Raw genomic sequence first — 23,362 nt, 5'->3', positions numbered from 1 at the left:
AAACATGATTATGGAATGATAACCATTAAAAATGAATTTTCCAAAAGTAATGAACAAGTTAACAACCTGCTCTGAACAATCAGCTGTAATTAATGCAAGGTCTGTAATGATTTTCAGACCATGTAGCAAAATCCAGTAAACAAGAAATTGGTGTTAATATTGATACAAAAAATTTAAAAACCGTAAAGGTTAGTTGAGAGGGAAAAGATATAAGTGCAAATTCTGAAGCAAATATATTGATAATAGACCAAAATAAAGGTGATATTAATGTTGAGATTGTCCATTACAAAATCAGAAATGTAGGCAAAACAGGGAGCCTGAGCTCGACTTCAGTTTGGGAACAGAAACTAACAGTATCAAAAATCTGAAAACTTTAATGTGTCCTATGTAGTTAGTAAAAACGAGAAAACAGTTGATTATAAAATGATTCTGTAGTGGCTAATGAGGGTAAAGTATCAGATGCTGAAGAAGATATAAAATATTTTCTTTTTCTGAATGATGAATTTTTGTCTCAGAAAAATGAAAATGTGTATCAGAGTTGTCAGCAGTAGATAAGTTTTTAGTACTTAGGGCAAAAAGTTATTCTAAATCAATTGCCTGTACAAATTGCCTGTAAACCACTTCAACCTGACTGGCAGGAGAAATACCTAAATGAATTTTGAAACCAGTTCAAAATTAGCTGGAAAAAGATCTGTGGTAATGTAGTAAATGATGTTCATTTATAAACATATAAATTTGTGTGTGATAGAAACACAACACTGATGTATAAAAAAATCTACCTATAAGGAAGAATTGAAACACTCTTTCCTCATTTCACTTTTGGTAATGAACTGTTTGATCTTGCTATGTTGCATTGTGTGTATGGATTATGCTTTGCTATGATGACATGATAATCATTTGATACTTCAGTCTATATTATGCTATTATTTATGCTGTGTTATGACTACTTGATAATTATTTGATGGATTTACTACTGATATTGTACTAGGATTGATTGATGACTTGATGTTATGCCTTTTCTTAAGAAATAGTTTGTATTATACTTACTTCACTTATGAATTATGTTTCATTAATATGAGTTGGTGATATGATGACAATGCTGTGTTCCGTAGTAAGATACAAACTATTCTGTGTTTATTTGGTAGTTACTTGGCAATTCCATTAACATGTCAAGGATTTTACTACACAAACGCACAGGCTAACATTCTCACTTTGCATCTCGTGTGTTTGCGAATGCAGCCCTGAGTTGTGCGGCACTATGTTCCATTTTTGTTCTCCAAGTACATTATTCTTCATGTTTTCTGTTCATCTGTTACAGTAATACCTTTCCATCATTCCTCTCTTCTCTTTGGCAAGAGGTTGTGGTAATGAAATGAAATTATTATAATTTTACTGTGACTGGACATATCCTAAGATATGGATACATATTTTGCTTATCTTGTGAAATTAACTGTCATTTAGAAAATGAAACCACATTTTGTGCTTACTTAAACATTATGTTTGTAATTCAGTTGACATAACTTTCATTATGATTGATTTTGGAAGGGATGAACAAGGTTTTTGTTACTTTTTTGAACAACATTAAATATTACTGTGTTTTCACAAGATTACAATTACAGTAAAATCATTTAATAGGAAGTTAGGTCTGTTGTTTCTACAGTCTACGATTAATGATTACAGTTATGGACCAAAATAAGAGGGTGTTAAATTTTGTGTTAATGACAGATCAGGATGGAATAATGTTATACAGAACAGCTTGTCCTAACTACCCCATTTCAGCCTTGATGTAACTGTTAAGCACTTGAAGATTAGGAAAGTTGTGTGTGAACTGAATTCATGTAAAGTTACTAAAAATTTTTGAGAAGTAATGTTTGCATCTGTCATGTTGAGAAATTGTACCAGTTATGATGTTAAAAATGTTTATCAGTTACGATTATATTGAAAATTAGTGTATTCACAATGTTCATGGTATATGAGAGGGAACCGTCAGTCCAAGTATTGAGGATTATTATGAAGTAGTAATTGTTAAAAAATGAAATGATTATCATGAGCCAGCAACTGTGGCCGAGTGGTTCTAGACATTTAAGTCCGGAACTGCGCTGGTGCTATGGTTGCAGGTTCGAATCCTGCTGCAGGCATGGATGTGTGTGTTGTCCTTAGGTTCGTTAGGTTTAAGTAGTTTTAAGTCTAGGGGATTGATGACCTCAGATGTTAAGTCCCATAGTGCTTAGAGACATTTGAACCATTTAATTATCATAACTTGTTGACATTTTACATGGACAATGATGATGATTGCGATTTTTGAGGAAGATTGTGAGATGATGTGAACAGGATAAAATCGGTAATGCAACACACACTTTTCTTAGCCAATTTTGGTTTAAAAATGCAGAATTTGTTGTGGTACATCTAAGGAATATTCCCACTTCAGCCCCTTCAGTTTCATGAGGGTGTCAAAACCGACTTTATTTTGGTGCAAACCCACAACATTGCACAGATATTCACAAGCAGCTAGAGTATGTCTACAGAGACCTGCCAGTGAATAGAACACGGAGAGTTGTTGGCTGAGGTATTTGTCATCATCCCAACAAGGTCACTGAAACCTGTCTGATCTTCCATGTGTCAGCAAGCTGTACATAGCTATGACTCCTGCAATGTTGGAACATGTGGACAGACTCACTCATTCAAGGTAATCACTGAATTACAGTCAAACACCGCACTGCACAACTGGACATTACTGTTGGCAGCTCTGAGATATTTGTCCACCAAAGATGTGTGCTCATTGTGTTCCTCGCTGCCTAACAGAAGACCATAATGAGCAATGAAGGACCATCTGCGTGGAATTGCTTGTGCATTATGAGGCTGCTTGTGACAACTGTTTGTCAAACAACATCACAGGCAATGAAACACTGGGTCATTACTTTGAACTGGAAACAAAGCTGCAATCCATGGAGTGCCATCACATCATCTCTCCCCTGGGGAAAAAAAAAAAAAAAAACTTCACCCTCAGCTGCTCAGCTGTTAAGTCATGTTGATGATCTTCTAGGACTGTGAAGGGGTGATTCTGTTTGATATCTCCCTTCATGGTGCAGTGATCAACTCTGAAGAGGATTGTGCTACTCTCAGGAAATTGAAGAAATGAATTCAATATGTTTGTCTTCCAAAAAAGACAAACAAACTTGGAATTTTCCATGACAATTCAAGGCCTCACATAAGTCTGTGCACCTGAGAGAAGCTCACAAAACTTCAGTGGACCATTCTCCCTCATACATCCTACAGACTGGATCTCGCACCTTCAGAGTTCCATGTGTTTGGCCTACTGAAGGATGCACCCTGCTGGAAGCAGAACATGAATGACAATGAGGTTATTGACGCAGAAGGATGTTGGCTCTGACATCAACCTGTAGAGTGTTACCATGTGGGCACACAGACTCTCCCAATAACGTGGCATAAGACCATTGGATTGAATGGAGATCATGTTGAAAAACAGGATTTTGTAGCCAAAAGAGCAGAGAAATATATGGTGTATTACAATCCAGAATAAAACCAACCTGCTTTCAGAAAAAAAACTGTTACATAAATATTGAACACTCCTCGTATTTTAATGTAGTCCGAGACATAACATAGAACTTATGGTTGGGGATTATCTGACATGAAATATTGTGGATTATCTTCACTGAGTCATGTAGCATGTATTTAAAGAAAAAAAAACATGTATAATTTATGTGGATAATCAAAGAGTGCAAGTGGAAAGTGCTTTACATGATGTGTCACACAAATCAAAAACCAATGTATTTCTTTTAGAACAGAACTAATTTGTAACCAAACATTGAGAAAGTATTATGATGCAACAGTTATGTTGTCCACATCACCACTACAAAAAGTAATGAGACAATTAGAAATAAAATAACTTATTAAGAATTTTCAAAGTGCCATTCCAGGAAAATGACACATTTTAAAATCCAATATGAAAGTTTCTGTCCAAAATGTTATTAATACAGACGCACTGTATTTTATTTATGATATTATAAGCACTGAAATACAGCAGCAATATCTGATATAGTTGAACTGAAGTCAAGAAACACTATCTCTACTTTAATTTAATTTTTTTACCATGTGAAAAATGTAAAAGAAAGAAAAAATCTCACACTCTTGACTTGTATTTGTTACACAACTCCAGTCTTGGGATCAATTGCAATGTTTACTATACAACTCCTTGTGCTGTTCAGGAAGAAATGGCACATCATCAAACTGTCTTCTTTGCAACTGATTAACATGACTGGCCCTTTGACGACATATGGCATGGCATAAATTTGCTGTGGTCTTTCCTTTTTTAAATATATTATCACTTTTGCACCCTTCTCTTTCAGAGTAAGAAATTTCAATAGCTATGACATGGATAAGTATTAGACAGTTTGATCATACTGCATTTGGAGATCTTACACACATGTATTCACAACAGTGTTTCAGCATTATCTTTAAAATCAAGGAAGTCAGTTGTCTTTAGTGGAATTACATGGAGAGGATTCACAACATTAGTTGACAGAATTTCAGAAGTAAGCACTCCTTGGCATGGTAAGGACCATACACTTCTTATATGACTGTTTGAAATACTTTCTCCATGATAATATTCTTCTCGGGTATGCAGCCGGATCATAACGTCTTCATGACACAATATTTCCGCGGTCCATCTGGCCGCCATCTTCAGGTGAGAGTGCTGGTGCACGAACTCGCCGGAACTGACTTCCTAGCGCAAGCTGCGGCCCCTATATAGGCCAGCAGAAGACCCACAACGCGTGCGCGAGGAGGTGCCGCCAGTGGTGGAAATAGGCGAAATCGAGATATCGCTGTCAAAAATTAAAAAACTTTTTATTCCGACGATCGAAACACAAACCGTTGTTTTTTGATGTCAGATAACACCGGAACCCGGTGTTATCTGACATCAAAAAACAACGGTCTGTGTTTCGATTGTCGGAATAAAAAGTTTTTTAATTTTTGACAGCGATATCTCGATTTCGCCTATTTCCACCACTGGCGGCACCTCCTCGCGCACGCGTTGTGGGTCTTCTGCTGGCCTATATAGGGGCCGCAGCTTGCGCTAGGAAGTCAGTTCCGGCGAGTTCATGCACCAGCACTCTCACCTGAAGATGGCAGCCAGATGGACCGCGGAAATATTGTGTCATGAAGACGTTATGATCCGGCTGCATACCTGAGAAGAATATTATCAATTATTACGCCGGGAAAGCCTTCGCAGCTACTTTCTTCATGATTTGACACTTGGAACAAGTTTAGGGATAAGAAAAAGAACACTGACAAGGGAACCTCCCCATCGCACTCCCCTCAGATTTAGTAACAAGTTGGCACAGTGGATAGGCCTTGAAAAACTGAACACACATCAATTGGAAAAACAGGAAGAAGTTGTGTGGAACTACGAAAAAAATAAGCAAAATATACAAACTGAGTAGTCCATGCGCAAGATAGGCAACATCAAGGCAACTATGTGCTCAGGAGTGCCGTGGTCGCGTGGTTAGCGAGAGCAGCTGCGGAATGAGAGATCCTTGGATCAAGTCTTCCCTCGAGTGATAAGTTTCATTTTTTTATTTTCAGACAATTATTATCTGTCCGTCTGTCATTCCAATGCGAGGTAACTGCGCCGTAGTATGGGGACGCTACACCTAAAAGGAAAAATTCGAAAATGTTAAAAACATATGTTTTGACAGAGCACAGGGAAAACTGTGCGACTGTGAAACTGTTGCATTCATTTGTTGTAGTTTATGTGAAAAACTCTTGTGTTTGCATCACTTTTTGGGAGTGATTATCACAATCACAAGAAAACCTAAATCGGGCAAGGTAGAAGAATCTTTTTACCCATTCACCAAGTGTACAAGTTAGGTGGGTCAACAACATATTCCTGTTATGTGACGCACATGGCGTCACCAGTGTCGTACAGAATGTATCAGACCTGTTTTCCTGTGCAGGAATCGGTGGACCTATGACCTTGCGATCAAATGTTTTCGGTTCCCATTGGAGAGGCACGTCCTTTCAGTTACTAATCGCATGGTTTTGTGGTGCGGTCACAAAACACAGACACTAAACTGATTTCGGTGAACAGAGACGTCAATGAACGAACGGATAGATCATAACTTTGCGAAAATAAAAAAAGTAAACTTCTCACTCGAGGGAAGATTTGAACCAAGGACCTCTCATTCCGCAGCTGCACACGCTAACCATGGGACCACGACACTCCTGGGCTTATAGTATCCTTGATGTTGCCTATCTTGCGCATTGACTACTCAGTTTATATATTTTGCTTATTTTTTTCATAGTTCCACACAACTTCTTCCTGTTTTCTCAATTGATCTGTGTTCAGTTTTTCAAGGCCTATGCTCTGTGGCAACTGACTAAATCTGAGGGGGGGTGCAATGGAGAGGTTCCCTTGTGAGATCAGAATAACACAGAAAACACTGACAAGGTGAAATGAAACAGAGTACCTGTAGAACTGCTAGTTTTGTGCTAAGGAGTAGTAATGAGAGTTTTAAACCAATAACTTAATAATTATAAATATGTGAAATAACAAATTAATTATGACTAAAGGAGTAGTTATTGATGAGATGATGTTGAATGTATCTGACCACATGATTATTATGTAGAAACATGGACTGACAGATAAAGATGTTAAATGTATACCTAATGAATAATTAAGTACAGTTGTTTGGGTCTCTCTCTTACTGGAATAATATGGAAAACTGTGAATGCCATTAATACTGGATCCACCAACAGGATATTTTTGTCCCCTGGCACAATTGTAACCCATCTCCCTCCTCTAAGGGTTTTGGAGGTGCGTGAGATTTAATATTTCTTGCCTTAGTCCAACTTGAATTAAAAATCAAAATTTCCAGTTGCAGAGGTTTCTAGAAAAAAAAAGAAATATCTAGAATTACCAGAGTGACATTTTTGTCTCACTGAATAAAATAAGTGGTGCTAACTGCTACACATTGCTGGCATTCTTTATTTGGTCTGCTGCTACAATGCAGATCTAAAACTTCAAGTCTGACATCTGTGATGGAATAAAACTTCATATAAATAGAGTTGATTAAAACTTCATATTAAACATAACATAAAGGCACTGTGAAGTATTGAGCATCAGTTATTGTCAGTTTCTTGGATGAGCAGATGTTAGTACTGATAAATAATTTTGAAGAAGTTGGATCTGAAGAAAAGTATGTAGAAGTATTTCAATCAATTCTGATTATGATGTAAAACTAAATACAACAGGGAGCTTGAATGAAATGGAGGGCAGCAATATACACCAAAATAATTTACCATTACAATTTTTACTTTGATATGTGATGGCTAGGTAAATATTGTGTACTATTATAAAAGCAATTATAAAGAACACTGAAACTCAGTATAGTCTTAACTACCAGAACATTTTAGTTAATACATTATGTGATGAATGCCTTTGTAAATGCTGACTGAGTGAGTACATAACTGACTATTAAAGTTAATATCTGTTAAAGAGAAAAAAATCCCTAAAATAAAAAGGCTAAGAACAAGCTGTAAACATAGCAACTAGAGATGGGATATTTTTGTCCTAAGAGTGGTTTTAGAGGGTTTGAAAAATCCAGCAGTTCTTGTGTTAAATAATTTGGATAATGTGGTTACTCGTTTGTAAACCAACACACTTTTTCAGCATAATTTTCATTTAATATTCCAGATTCATCTTGATCTGAAAGTATAATTCATTACCACGTCAATTTCTAAATTCACTGCATTACAGTATGTCAATTTTGAACAAGTACTATCTACTTGCACTGATTTTGATATGTACCTTTGACGGCTTTTTCAATTTCGTTATTACTTACTGCACATACGTAAGGAGTCTACTAACTATGCGCTCTATGTAGAAGAAATAAATGAATTATCTGTAACTGTAAATGTTAATGAATTGTTTCAATGAGACAGATGGAGGTCATTGACTCTCACAACAATTATCTTTAACACTTTTAGGAATGAGTCTACCTTAAACCATTTTAAGGCAATAAAAACAACAGCTATGCTTGTAAAGCACAATAAGGAAAGTTATGCATTACATTTACGTGTTGTTACACATATTTATGAAGTTAGGAAACATTTAACACTATTTGTATAAATCTGTCATGAACTGAAAGAATATTTGAGGTGAGATGGACACAATGTCTTGCCAAGAGCACGAACAGTTCATTTTTAACTAGGATTTCATATTCAGATCTACAAGGAGAACACAGTTTATTACTCATTTGTGAGTTTGAGGATTTTCAGATATTCTATAGAAGATTATTTTAAACATTTTACTAGGGAGTTCTAAGGGTACTGGTACAACTTGCATGAAGTTACAGTTGAACTGAACCCTTACTCAACTCAGCTCAACTTTTGCAGCAGAATGCACTTGCATGCCAGAATTCTAGTAGCACTCATAGGTTCATTTTTTTGTAAACACACAGTTCTGATTTATTGGGACAGGGAGGAGCAGGGAAAGCAGCCATCTGAATCTAGTGTTGATAGTGAGAGAGGTAAAAAAGATGGCCTAGAGTGGGGGGTTATGCAAAAGATGAAGAAATCATACTTCTCTAAAATAGATTACCATGGTTAAGAACAATTTTAAAGCAATTACTGTTTTACAATTGAAATCAAACTAACGACAAAATACAGCAACAGTTAATTGCACTTTTTAGTGAGTGAACTAGGTGATAGGGAATTCATTTGCTATTTTTTGTAAAACAGCAAACACTATTATCAATGCAGATCATTTCATTTCAGAGCACCCATTAATTTAGATCATTTACCACTGGAGAAACTCAACTATTAAGCATACTAAGGGGGACACATAAATATCAAGAACACAACTGGACAAAATGCAGGAGATATCAATTTCCTTCTATTACAACAGACCTTTTTTTGGTATCTGATCTCAGATTTTGAGAGCCAAATTTTAGTCAAACATTCATTAAAATAAAATGTGGTACTACAAAATCAACAGTGACGTGAAAGTTAAAATGTAGGAATTCCATCTTCAAATGCCTTGCTGAAGAAAAATTCAGCAATGTTATTATTATACCAGTACGAGGTATTAAAGAAGGGCAAACCTACATTTATAGCATTTGTAGACTTAGAGATAGCTTTTGACAATGTTGACTGGAATACTCCCTTTCATAATTTAAAGGTGGCAAGAGTAAAATACAAGGAGAGAAAGGCTATGTATTATCTGTACAGAAACCAGATGGCAGTTACGAGAGTCGAGGAGCATGAAAGGGAAGCAGTGGTTAAGAAGGGAGTGAGACGGTGTTGTAGCCTATCTCCAGTGTAATTAAACCTGTATATTGAGCAAACAGTTAAAGGAAACAAAAGAAAAATTTTGATTAGGAATTAAAACTCATGGAGAAGAAATAAAAACTTTTAGGTCTGCCGATGACATTGTAATTCTGTCAGAGACAGCAAAGTATTTAGAAGAGCAGTTGACTGGAATGGACAGTGTTTTGAAAGGAGGATATGAGATTAACATCAACAAAAGTAAAATGAGGCTAATGGAATGTAGTCGAAATAAATCAGGTGATGAGGGAATTAGATCAGGAAATGGGACACTTAAAATAGTTGATGAGTTTTTCTATTTGGGAAGCAAAATTACTGATGATGGTCAAAGAAGAGAGGATATAAAATGTAGACTGGCAATCGCAAGAAAAGCGGTTCTCAACAATAGCCATATATGGGAGTGAAACATGGACAATAAACAGCTTAGACAAGAAGAGAATAGAAGCTTTTGAAATGCAGTGCTACAGAGGAATGCTGAAGATTGGATGGGTAGATCACATAACTAATGAGGTGGTACTGAATAGAATTGGGGAGAAGAGAATTTGTGGTACAACCTGACTACAAAAAGGGATCGGTTAGTAGGGCACATTCTGAGGCATCATGGGATTACCAATTAAGTATCAGAGGAAAGTGTGGGGGGTAAAAATCATAGAGGGAGAGCAAGAGATGAATACAGCAAGCAGATTCAGAATGATGAAGGATGCAGTAATCACTGAGATGAAGATACTTGCACAGGACAGAGTAGCATGGAGATTTGCATCAAACCAGTCTTTGGACTGACAACCACAACAACATGTTATATCTGTTGAAAATTAACTGTAATTGCCAAAATAAGACCCAGTGTCTGTTAGACTGTCATCAGATCTACAAAAAATTTACAAGTGATTTAGTCATTTTCTTCAGCTTAATTTATGACAGGTCCCTTGAACAAATAATCATATCTAGAGGCTAGAAGAGAGAATAGATAACATCTATCTATGAAAGACAGCACAACTCATCCTCAACATAATAGCCCAATGACATCCACTTTCATTTCCAATGGCATTCTAGAACATATTCATAAAAAATATTTGCAGGAAGGACCTGTGTGGCAAACAAGACTTTGAAGAGTGAGAGTAAGAACAAACATACCATGTGACCTGAGGCCACTGGAACTAAATTGTGCTTCAGCTGATTCTGAACTGCAATAAATCTCCAAATACTGACAAGCAATATTGTTGATAAGTTCTATGTTAAGGGTGCATTTGATCATAACTCATGCCCCTCACATTGTGATTAAAATAACACTAGTGTGGTACTGGATGGAGCTGCTGACATTTGTCTTGATCATGATCGCATGTTTGGACTTTGCTCGTTGACTGAACAAACACATAAGAGAAAACGTAATGTGTTGCAGACATATAGCAACTAGGGCTTAAAAATGTTGTAGAATGTAAAGAGACAAACACTACTATGATCAGAAAGTGAAGTAACAGAATGTTAAAACAACAAAATTCGACAAAGTTTTCCTGTTCTGGAGAAATACTCTCACGAAAACTACATTATTGTGAAAAAGTTAGGATTGACGATTCAAGTAACAGTCTGGTTTGTAATATTATCAGAAAAGGATGGATATATGGAGTTAAAGGGACCAAACTACAAATTCATTAGTCCATTAATCATTTCTGTGTCAAGCCAGGAATAGTCCCAAGAGAAGAAGAACACAAAAGACAAATCCCAAAGGACTCATTTGCATCTGTTAATCAAAAAAACCAAGAAAGAGAAGCAAGCAGAAGTGAGGGAAGGGATGAACGTGTGAGAGTTCCCCCTCTCCAGAAAGCAGCTGGTGGCCCCTGGGACATATGTGACTGGAGAGACACTCTCTGCACCCAACTGGTGCTTCCAGACCCTCCATTACCACATGAAAACTAGCTACAAGGACAAGATAAAATCTCAGGCAAGAAATCAATAATGACAAGTCTGTCAGCCATCAGTAGATGTAAAAGAATAACAAGAATTTAAAAGGTGGGAAGGGGTGGAGCCAGGATGGACCATCGAGTGAGGGCAGCTATGGCACTATGTTTCCGAGCAAGTGATGGGGCACTTTTCTAATCTCTCATGCAGCTGACAAGGCTAATGTGCTCTATGTTGTAGGGAAGAGTGAAAACCAGTTTCACAGGTAAAGCATAAAACCAAATCAGCCACTCTGGCATCAAAAATGCTATTTTTGAGTTTTATGTTTATTTTTTCTTGGTAAATGTAAGTTCAGTCTACCTCTTGTTGCATAGTCATGGGCAGAGCTGTTTGTGCAGTAATTACCAATGTTATTTTTGATGTGTATAACTGACTGGTAAATGTATTCACATGGAGCAGTTAAAATCCCCAGTGTTTTGAACGGATCTTTACAATGAGCTCGACTAGTATTTTTGGTTATTATTCTTATGGCTCTTTTCTGGAGTTTGAAAACTGTGTTCATGTTTTGTGCATTTGTTCCCCAAAAAAGAATGCTGTAGCTAAGACCTGAGTGTACATATGAATAATATATGTAACTAAAAGACACTGCATGTTACACACTGATGATAGGATTCTAAGGGCATAACATGCTGATGACATTCTGTTTGCAAGTACCTTTGTGTGTTCATACCACTTCAACTGAGAATCAATATTCATTCCTAGAAATTTTGCATTCGTAACACAGTCTATAGAGGTGCCATCTACATTTAATTTAACACTGACATGTTTCCTCGTCAAACTGAAAGTCATGGCATTAGTTTTCTTTATATTCAGTGTCACTTTATTGCTTATTGACCAATCATAAACTTACATGAGAGTTTTATTTGCTTTCTCAGCAAGGAGTTCTCTTGTTTTCTCAGCGACTATAATATTGCTGTCATCAGCGAAGAGAATTTTTCCACCGTGAGTAGCACTAGTGGGAAAGTCATTGATATATCTTGGTCCTAATATACTACCTTGTGCAGCCTCTATATTAATGTATTTTGGTTCTGATAAGTGTTTAATAAATGTTTGAAACTATTTGAAGTATATGTTATCTCTACTCTTTGTACCCTATCTGCTAGGTATGATCGAAACCAGTCCTTAGCTACCCCCTCGTATTCCTAATGCTTCTTATTTATTTAATAGAATCTTGTTGTCAACTGTATCAAAGGCCTTAGAAAGATCCAAAAATATGCCTGTGACATACTCGTCTTTTTCAACAGCACCTAGTACAACTTTTGTGAATTCTACTATGGTTCACTCTGTATTTTTGCCACTTCGGAAACCAAAATGTGATTCGCTTAAAAGATTGTATTTATTCAGGTAATTCATTAACCTGTCTTTCATAATTGCTTCTATTATTTTTGAGAATGCTGTCAGCAGGGAAATGGGCTGATAATTTTCTGTCTTCTGCATTACCTTTCTTAAGCAAAGGTACAACTCTTGCCTGTTTTAACTGCTCTGGAAATGTCCCTGATGTGAAGGATTCATTCATTATATTTGTTAAGGGGCCTTGTATAATCCCTATACATTGTTTCAGTACACACATTGGTACTTCATCTAAGCCTACTGACTTTTTATTTTTTAGTTTTTGAACAGTTTTATTGACTTCATTCTCTGTGGTTGGAAGTAACATCATTGTATTTGGTGCAACAGGTGTTATATTTGTTTGGGGTAATTTTTGCTGTAACTTCTCTGCAATACTTGAAAAATGCTCATTTGTTAAGTGTTGTGGATCATTTGTTACCTCATCTCCCTTAGCAGTATGTTATTCTGCGATTGTTTGCCTCTCCCCGTTTCCTTTTTTATAACATCCCAGACTGCTTTGCTTTTATTCTCTGCATTATATATTTTTTGTCATTGACTTTTTTGGAGCAATCAGCACCTTCCTACAGATCTTTTTGTATCTGTTATGGAAATTTAAGAATTCTGGATGATTGCAAATCTTTTTCATGGAACAGAGGTGATTAAGGGCTTGGGAGGACTTCCTAATACCTGCTGTTATCCATCTGTTTTTGTGAGATGTTGATACAAACAAGCATACTTTTGGAAATGCTTTTTCAAAGTTCAATTTAAACAATGTGGAGAATTTCGCACTCACATTGGTTTCGTTATACACTTTATCCCAGCTTTGTTTTTCTAGTTCTTTTGAAAAAAATCTTATTTTGATTTCTGATAGATGTCATTTGTAGGCTTGTAATATAGGGCATGACTCAATGCCTGATTTTAGTGTTTTTATTTGACAGTGATGGTCTGATAGTCCAAGATCTTTTACAGCTACATCACATTTTTCCCTGTCCATATTTGTGGCCACATGGTCAATTATGATGCAGTAATTGTAGTAACCCTTGTTGCACTATTGACCAATAGAGACATGCCACTACTTTGAAGGATGTTTATGAAGGTGCTGCTGGATTCATTTAAGATATTAGTGCTGCTGTCAACACAGAATTGTGTTGACCTTTGTACTTAAGATTTTATCTAGAACTTCTATTAATTTATTGAAAAAAGTATCCACACTACTGCTGGGAGATCTATACACACACAAAATGATTAATTCCCTGGTGATATCAAGTCCTGTTAATTCAAGAGCTGATATTTGAAAGTGTTTGTCTTCATTTACTGTACTGAAGTCATGTCTTGATTTGAACTGTGTTCCTTTTCTGATATAAATGCGTGATCCTCCACCCCTTGAAGTACTTCTGCAGTAAGAGTTTGCCCTATCATACAATGATAATACTACATGTTTGATTTCTGTGTCTCTACACCAGTGATCAGTAATATAAACTACTGTGCAGTTCACAGATTGGAGCTCAACTTCTAATCATTTTATTTTATTCTTTAATGATTGCATGTTTTGATGGAGGATTGTTAAGTCTGTGAAATGCCCCATGTTAACCTTTCCAATGGTTTGTTTTTCTTTGTGACATCTGGTATGTGTGATATTTGAAGTGTTAAAATCTGCCTTGTGAGTGACTGTTTCAGTATTTTTTTTTAAACTGCTGGAGATACTCTTTAGGCAGGGAAACCTGTTGTCTAGATTTATCCTAAAAAAAGACCTACTTTTCCTACCTATGACAACAGGTATTTGACCATGTGTGGCCCGAGATCCACCCCCTATACTTTCATGAATCAACTGTACCAATCTTCCCTTCACAGTCCTGTTTACATGTAGGCCATGCATAGTGAAACTCCATTTGTTGATAGTCCCGACAGGCACTAGAAAAACATGAGCAAAGTTCACTGTCCTCAGAGCCATCCCTAACTCCACATTGATTCGGCTCACATCTACATCAAGGTGTGGTCGATCATGACACTGCAACAGCTCAACACAGTTTACGTTGGTGCCATGTGTCAGGGAAGCTATCTTGTCCTATGTCATATGCCCCATCCTTGTCCAAACTGTTTCCCACGCAACCCAATATCACTACATGGTCCTCTTTTGTAAAGTCCATACATAAAGACCCTAGGTCCTCTATCACATGACTTATCCCTACATTTGGCTCGAAGATACTGGTGGCCTGGTATGCTGCCTCTAAACTTTCCTGTAATTGAGAGCCTACACCTCGCCCATGGTTACTATCTAGCAGCAGCACTTCCTTCTTCATAACACTTTGTACATTCCTAGGCTTCTTGGTCTCAGTTGATGTGTGCTGCACATTTCCTGGTCCTCGTGCTACCTGAGGCTCTTCTCCACTTACCTCTCACAATGGTAGATACTCATTTTTGGCATTGATGATAAAACTGTCAGATCGCATCTTCTTTCTTCCTATCCTCTTACCAGCTGCTAGTTCCCAACCAACCTCTTCTCACGTATCTCCCTTGATCCTGATCAGTTCCTTCCTTGCTTCCTCCTAATGTGCCCTAAGGGCACAGATTTTCCTTTCCTGTTCCCCAATCAAAATGTTCCTACTGCATACTCTGCAGTTCCAGGAGAGAGCCTCTTCTGTTCTCCCAATCCCCACTGCACCCCCCCCCCCCTCCCAGTGAAAATATTTCCTACAAGATTGCAGCAAATCCCTCTACTCACTACCCTATAACACTTACCACATTTCTCACGCATGGTGAGTTTCGAAAGAATAATTAAGTTTAAAGAATGTTTTAAATTTGTCAAGGATGCAAGATTGTCTGAGTGTAAACAAAAAACAACACAAAGGTCTTACGTGCGGTGGCGGTTTTTTTTTATACCTATTTACAGATTCAATGACAGAAGAATGAATTTGTAATTACTTTGCTTTTAGAGAATTTACGTTATCAGACGTGTTTGTTCAGGTTTTTAAGCATTTATAATTTGGAAAATTTTGGCCTAGATAGCGTCTATATAACTAGTAAACAATACGAAATGTGTTAGTTAAAAACAATTTAGAAACATTTAATTACACTTTTGTTGCAACAATAGAAGCTGATGAGACTAGTAGCTATGTTTTTTAAATAATTTTGCACTATCAAGAAAACTTGAATAGAATGTTTTGTGTTTGTCACACAAAATTTCAGGTTACGTTGCGATTATCAGGGCTTCAGCTAAAGAACAAGTTTTTTCAAGAACAATCTCTGCTGGGAAACTAATATTCAGATGTGTGACTAGAATAGACACTACAGCAAGTATACAGAACAAAGAAAATCTAAATTTCACACTATTTCCTCTTAAATAAGTTCTTTTAGTGGATGAAGAAAACACCTGTGATCTCACTCGGCAGCCATCTTGGACCATGCATGCAATTCTATTTTGCAACTTTTATGTTGTATATGAAGGACATGGATATCTCTTAATAGTGCATTCACCTCCAAATCAATAGGCAGCTACTACAACTTTATATCATTTGTGTAAATGACTCAAGTGAATTACACTACTGGCCATTAAAACTGCTACACCAAGGTGACGTGCTACAGACACGACATTTAATCGACAGGAAGAAGATGCTGTGATATGCAAATGATTAGCTTTTCAGAGCATTCACACAAGGTTGGCGCCGATGGCGACACCTACAATGTGCTGACATGTGGAAAAAGTTTCCAACCAATTTCTCATACACAAACAGCAGTTGACCGGTGTTGCCTGGTGAAATGTTGTTGTGATGCCTCATGTAAGGAGGAAAAATGCGTACCATCATGTTTCTGGCTTTGATAAAGATCTGACTGTAGCCTATCGCGATTGCAGTTTAACGTATCGCGACATTGCTGCTCGCGTTGGTCGAGATCCAATGACTGTTAACAGAATATGGAATCGGAGGGTTCAGGAGGGTAATACGGAATGCCATGCTGGATTCCAATGGCCTCGTATAACTAGCAGGCGAGATGACAGGCATCTTATCCACATGGCTGTAATGGATCGTGCAGCCATGTCTCGACCCCTGAGTCAACAGATGGAGACATTTGCAAGACAACAACCATCTGCATGAACAGTTCGACAATGTTCGCAGCTCTGAGACCATGGCTGTGGTTACCATTGACACTGCATCACAGACAGGAGCGGCTATGATGGTGTACTCAATGACGAACCTGGGTGCACGAATGGCAAAACATCATTTTTTCAGATGAATCCAGGTTCTGTTTACAGCATTATGATGGTCGCATCCACATTTGGCATCATCGCGGTGAACGCACAATGAAAGTGTGTATTCGTCATCGCCATACTGGCGTATCACCCGGCGTGATGGTAGAGGGTGTCATTGGTTACACATCTCGGTCACCTCTTGTTCACAGTGACAGCACTTTGAACAGTGGACATTACATTTCAGATGTGTTACGACCCGTGGCTCTACCCTTCATTCGATCCCTGCGAAACCCTACATTTCAGCAGGATAATGCACGGCCGCATGTTGCAGGTCCTGTACGGGCCTTTCTGGATACAGAAAATGTTCAACTGCTGCCCTGGCCAGCACATTCTCCCAGTCTCTCACCAATTGAATACGTCTGGTCAATGATGTCTGAGCAACTGGCTCGTCACAATACGCCAGTCACTACTCTTGATGAACTGTGGTATTGTACCTGTACATGCCATCCAAGCTCTGTTTGACTCAATGCCCGGGCATATCAAGGTTGTTATTACGACCGGAGGTGGTTGTTGTGGGTACTGATTTCTCAGGATCTATGCACTTAAATTGCATGAAAATGTAATCACATGTCAGTTCTAGTATAATATATTTGTCCAATGAATACCCGTTTATCATCTGCATTTCTTCTTGGTGTAGCAATTTTAATGGCCAGTAGTGTAAATCTTACTCTGAAACTTCTGTATGAACTGTTAATTTTTTAAAATTATGTTATTCACTGACTAAAAGTTTGCCAATTAGTTACAAGGAAAGATTTGGTTACTGCATTCTACAAAAATGTTGCTTAACATTTCAAAGAAGAAAAACAGAAGCAATCAAAACGTCATACAATTGATTTCATCTGTGTTCCATGCTAAAAAGAATCCCAATGTCATTCATCAGACAACTAATGATGCAGATTTCACATTTTGTTATGTCATTAATTTTATTTTACTGCCGACTTACCTAAGAAGCAAATGGCATAGAACTATTGATATTCTCCCCTGGTGCACATAAAGAGTCAAAACCACACTTACATGTATTATGCATACATATGGCCTTACAAGATGTCTCGCTATCAATAGAACAACAAAGTAAGCACGTAATCAGTATGTTGCATGTAGTTCCCCAATGAGATTATAAGAACCATAACTTCTAAAAAATAATTCAATGAATAATAAAAACGTTACCGTGGACTGTCTCGTGCACATCTTTTTGAAGCTGCCTCCTGAAATATTTCATCACACTATTAGGGAATGAATTAAAAAAGGTAAAGCAGTAGAAAATACCAATAACTAACTACTACTATTCAGGCAAAACTGATACTTCTGGTATATTCCCTATTGATAATATATATAAAAAAAAATACTTATAGTGTATGGTAAAAAGACAACAGCAGATGCAGAGAATATTTCTAATGAGTACTTCATTACAGATACATGCAAAAAAAGTCAATGAGTGAGAAAAAGTAAATGACTCAGTGCATCCACAGAGGCAAATGAGTTCTCACTGTGTATGAGACACTTGTACATTCAGATATGCTTGGAGATGAATTTCATCTATGTGTCAATAATATGCTCCATTAAGTTTAAGCATCACCCATGACAATTTAAGGAGTAGTACACATACATGATTAACTCACTGAACCAGTACCACATTCAAATCACCATTGATTTACACAGATTTACATGTCACAAACACAATACAATTATGAGTACTCTCATTCAAATGAGAATTCAGAAACCCATAATTATGGCCAACATATTGGAATAATTTTCAGTTTGAACACAATGGTGTTGACACTCCTGACCACAGCCTTGAGCACTTTAATACATGTTTCACATGGAAAGACACTTTCTTACTTCACACTTTTAGCAAAGACATGCAGCAATGTGAAACCAGGGAAGGACGACATAGATATGTTTCTAAGCTAGTAGTTTTCCAGAATGCAGCAAATCTGAAGCATTATTTTAATTTTTTGTGGCTTGTTACATGTTTACACTCACTGCTCCTATGCTATATCCACGGGCAATACATATTCTAATGTATATATTTATCCTGAGTAAGCAGGAAACATTACACACAACAAGGAATCATCAAATGAATGAGGTATTTTACAAGCATTGGTGACAAAATAAAATAGTGAAATGTAGGGAAAATATACAGTTCAACAGATGCAGAAAATCTTCAGCAAACTGGTGCAGAAAATCTTCAGCAAACTGGTGCAGAAAATCTTCAGCAAACTGGTGCAGAAAATCTTCAGCAAACCCTAAGAAGCTCCAGTAGAAATTTTAATTCTGTAGTTTCCAGGTGACACTAGAGACCTCAGAGCATAATAAATGGTTGGTTTATATAAAGCTGGAGAGCATAATAAATGGTTGGTTTATATAAAGATGTAGCTAATTCAAAGGTCCTAACTCACAACAAAAATAACCACCACCACCACCACCCATTCAACTTCTACTGCCAAATCAAAGCCTCACCTAGATTTTTCCATGCATTGTAGCATTCAGGTGTATGCATACATTTTATTCCTGAAAAGTTTACAATATTATATACCCACCTTCCATTCTTTTCTTTTCTTTTCTTTTGACTGCAGCAAATAACTTTCTTGATCCATCTACCTTAATCAACACACATTTCACCCCCTGAAGTGGAAAAATGCCTTTGTACTAATGTTTGTCACTCTCTTCTCTGTTTCACTTGCAAATGGAGCAAGACAAAAACAAATCTCTATATATTTCCTTACAAGCGATAACTTCTTTAACTTTCTGTTTGCTGTCTTCACTGAAGTTGTATGCTGGTGTCTGTAGAGTCATTCTGCAGTCTAGTGCAAAGGCTAATTCTCTACACTTTCTCAACAGTGTTTCATGAAAAGTGTATCTTCTCCCCTTCAAGGATTCCTATTTGAGTCAACATAAGATTTCCATTATGATTGTGCATTGAAAGAACCTACTGGCATTAGATCTAGCTGCACACTTCTTAAGTGCTGCGATGCAATCCTTTGATCCAACCTAGTGGGGATCCAAGACATTCTAGCAGTACTTAGTTCTGGGTAACACAAGTGATCTGTGTGCAGACTCCTATAAGGATGAGCAACACGTACCTAGAATAAATCAAAGTTGACCATTCGCCTTCCCTACAACCTACTTTATGTGCCCATTCCATTTCATTTCATACTGCTCTGTAATATTAAGCTTAGATATTTAATTTACATAACTGTGTCAACCAGTACACTATTATTACAGCATTTGAATGTTATATGGCTGCTTTTCTTACACATTTGTGTTCTCTAACTTTTTTCAACATTTGGAGCATGCTGAGAGTCATCACACCAAAATGAAATGGTAGCATGTTTGAGTGATCCATGTGATCCTTCTGCCTGAGTGATTTTACAAGGCACATTAAATACTTAATGCAACAAGTTTTTTCTCAGCCAATTTCAGTAGAAAATCTGCAAAATTTGTTGTGGGACATTGTGAAATATTCCTGCTTCAGCCTCTTTCATTTCATGAAGTTCTGACAGATGACAGCACTATATGTAACCTTCAAAATGGCGTCTGTAATGGAAGTGGATTAAGAGCTGTCATTGAGGCACTTTTTGCAGGAAACCAGAGCATCGTGAACATTCATTGGTGCTTGCAGAATGTCTACAGAGACCTGGCGGTGAAGAAAAACATGTCAAGTCATTGGGTGAGGCAACTAGAGAAGCTTCCAAAACTTCATAGAATTATTCTACCTCATCCACCCTACAACTCAGTTCCCACAGTTTCTGACTTCCATCTATTTGACTCAGTGAAGGATGCACTCTATCAAATGCAGTAAGTGGGTGATGGGGAGATTACTGTTGCAGCAAGCTGTTAGCACTGTCAACCAGTGGAGTGGTATCATGCAGGCATACAGGCCCTTCCAGCGAGGTGATGCAAGGCCGTCCCATTGAACAGAGGTTACATTGAAAAATAGGATTTTGTAGCCAAAAGAGTGTGGAATAATATGGTCTACTGGAATCCTGAATAAAACCAACCTGCTTTAAGAAAAACAGTGTTGCATTACCTATTGAACACCTGTCTTATAAATGTAAAGTTTAAAACTTCAGCTTTCCTTCTTTCTATTTTCTTTTGCTCTGCCAGTCTGGTTTAGAAATGATTGATTAGAAGGCTCCAGCTCGCTTAGCAATTCTATGTAGGTCCTGAATTTTCTACAATTCTTGGCACCTCTTTCTCTTGTCTTATCTCAAGGTCAATGCCATTACATTTAGAATATCTGTTATTAAACCTTAAAGCCCAATTGACACTGTAGATTGCATAACACCAAAATATTCTGCATACATTACGAATGACCCATCAATGGAACAGAATACTAAAGTCAATGAGGGAAGATTCAACATGGAAAGGGCAGTGATATTGTCTGCTAAAATTACGAGTAACCTGTTATCAACATGTTCTTGTTATCATGGTAGATTTTTGTGCTTGGGTGTGTATTTAATTTTTATTTTGATGTTAGCTTAATTTTTGTGGGATACTGTGAAGGTTGCATTAACTTTAGGTTTTACAATACATGGGTGAAGTAACACCCTACACAGGGAATAATTAAGAACATAAATAGTCATTTGGTAAAATTTTGACTTAATAAAATTGCTTCAATAGTTAAAATATTCCATTCAAGGATAAAAAATGTTTGTCCTTGTTACCAAGCAATTAGCAAGAAAACGAAAGCCAAGAACAAAGCAAAAGGGCAATATGAACAATTTTGGAAGCATTATTGCTCTTGCTGTTGTTATATATTCTGGAGCAAAGAGATATTGACATTTAGGAAAGCTTCTATGACACTTTAGCTATTCCTCCAGGTTTCCAGCAGTAAGTAGAAATGCTCTTATTATTATTGTCAAGCATACCAATTGTGAGATATGCTCCAGCAATTAATTTCAACTACCACCTCTTGTCCCTTCATGTTAAAACTATATTGCAAATTTTGATAAACATGAAGGGCCCTCTAATAGAAAATTAAACATTTAGTCTTTGTAGTGCCACATGAGATGTAGTTGATGTTTCATTTACTGTGAACATACCTCTACTGTGAGTTGTCTCATAATGTGACATTCTATTAATCCCCACTGTGAAATGACATTTAGACAGAAAATGGATCGTGACCATTGAACTTCATGAAAAACTCAAGATTAATATTTATTCACCGACCTAATGTCAGTCAGCGGGTACCATCATCAGATTTTTACCTAGGAACATGAGAAAGTCTGTACCATTTCGTTAAAAGGAATCCACTTCACAATAGTTTATTAAATATCACTGACTCTGAATTTTGTCACATTACACTTCATCTGGTGTTACTGCCAGAACACTATTATTTTGAGTGGGATGTCTGAACCACTCTAAAATTTAAAGAAATCTTGGAATGTTTGTAGAACTACCTCTGTGTTGTTAGTTACATCCTGTATACCATTCCAACTGACTGCAAGTTGTGTGTATTCATTACAAGTTTCTGTTTTGAGTTCTTCATAGATCTATTGGTTTGAATTATTAAATTAGTCATAATTTCACTGCATTTTCTTATACACTGTCCAGTCATATTGTGACCGCCAGTTAAAAGCCTGAATAATTAGCTTTTGATTGTGGAGTTGTATGAGACATGCAGGAAGAAGGTCAATGAGTTTCTGTGAGGTACTGAGAGGGATGTGGAGCCATGTCAACTCCAATGCCATGGCCAGGTGCACTAGGTTTCTAGGTTGAGGATCCGAGGAGTGAACAGCCTGGTCCAGTTGGTACCACTGATTCTCAATCAGGATTAAATCTGGGGGGGGGGGGGGGTGGGAGGGGTGGTTTGGTAAACTCTTATTGCCGCTCTTTGAACAATGAATGCATACTGAGAGCCATGCGACATGTTGCATTGTCTTGTTGGCACATGCCTTCATGCCAAGCAAAAATAAACTGCACTAACAACAGCTGCATACTTGTGTTGATCCACTGCACCTTTCAGGATGATGAGAACCCAGGGGATGCCATGAAAACATTCCCCAGACCGTAACGCTCCAATTGTTGCAGGGTGTTTACTTTCTGATATTTTGTTGCTGTACATGCCAATGGCCATTCGTCCAACAGAGAACAAAATGTGATTCATCTGATAAGGGCATCTATCGCCACTCAGTGAACATCAGCTCTGGTACTAGTGTGGGAAATTCCAGCCTTCATTGCTGATGATAGCTGTCAGCACAGCTGCATGAATCAGACACCTGCTGTGGAGGCCCATACACAGCAACATTTGGTGAATTGTCATTGAGGACACAATATTGGTAGTCCCTCTGTTCACCACAGTACACAATTTCTTAATAGTTGCAAGCCTACTGGCTCATTCACATCTCTGCAGACATCGTTCACTCCTGTCATCTATAGCCCATGGTGCATCACAGTTGTCACAGCATTGGTTTTGGGTAGCATCATGTAGCCATGCACTGCATACTTTAGCAATGGTGGTGTGTGAACAGTTTCCAAACATAGCAA

General features: G+C 37.4%; 1 protein-coding gene across 4 annotated transcripts in view; it reads right to left on the bottom strand.

The window, feature by feature from the left end:
* The window catches only part of LOC124553716 (zinc finger protein 708-like), a 224,135-nt gene that overhangs the window by 41,900 nt on the left and 158,873 nt on the right, over positions 1-23,362 (bottom strand). For 3 of the 4 annotated variants that reach the window (XM_047127616.1, XM_047127617.1, XM_047127618.1), the window contains exon 7: positions 18,041-18,078. In XM_047127616.1, the coding sequence (XP_046983572.1) occupies positions 18,041-18,078 (38 nt within the window). Of the gene's footprint in view, positions 1-6,375; positions 6,909-18,040; positions 18,079-23,362 lie in introns of those variants that run through there. The other variant, XM_047127619.1, reaches the window with a different exon arrangement.

The sequence above is a fragment of the Schistocerca americana genome, chromosome 11 (assembly GCF_021461395.2).
Source record: "Schistocerca americana isolate TAMUIC-IGC-003095 chromosome 11, iqSchAmer2.1, whole genome shotgun sequence".
Lineage (NCBI taxonomy): Eukaryota > Metazoa > Arthropoda > Insecta > Orthoptera > Acrididae > Schistocerca > Schistocerca americana.
Note: the sequence above shows the minus strand (reverse complement) of the source record. Positions and strands in the feature narration are given on the sequence as shown.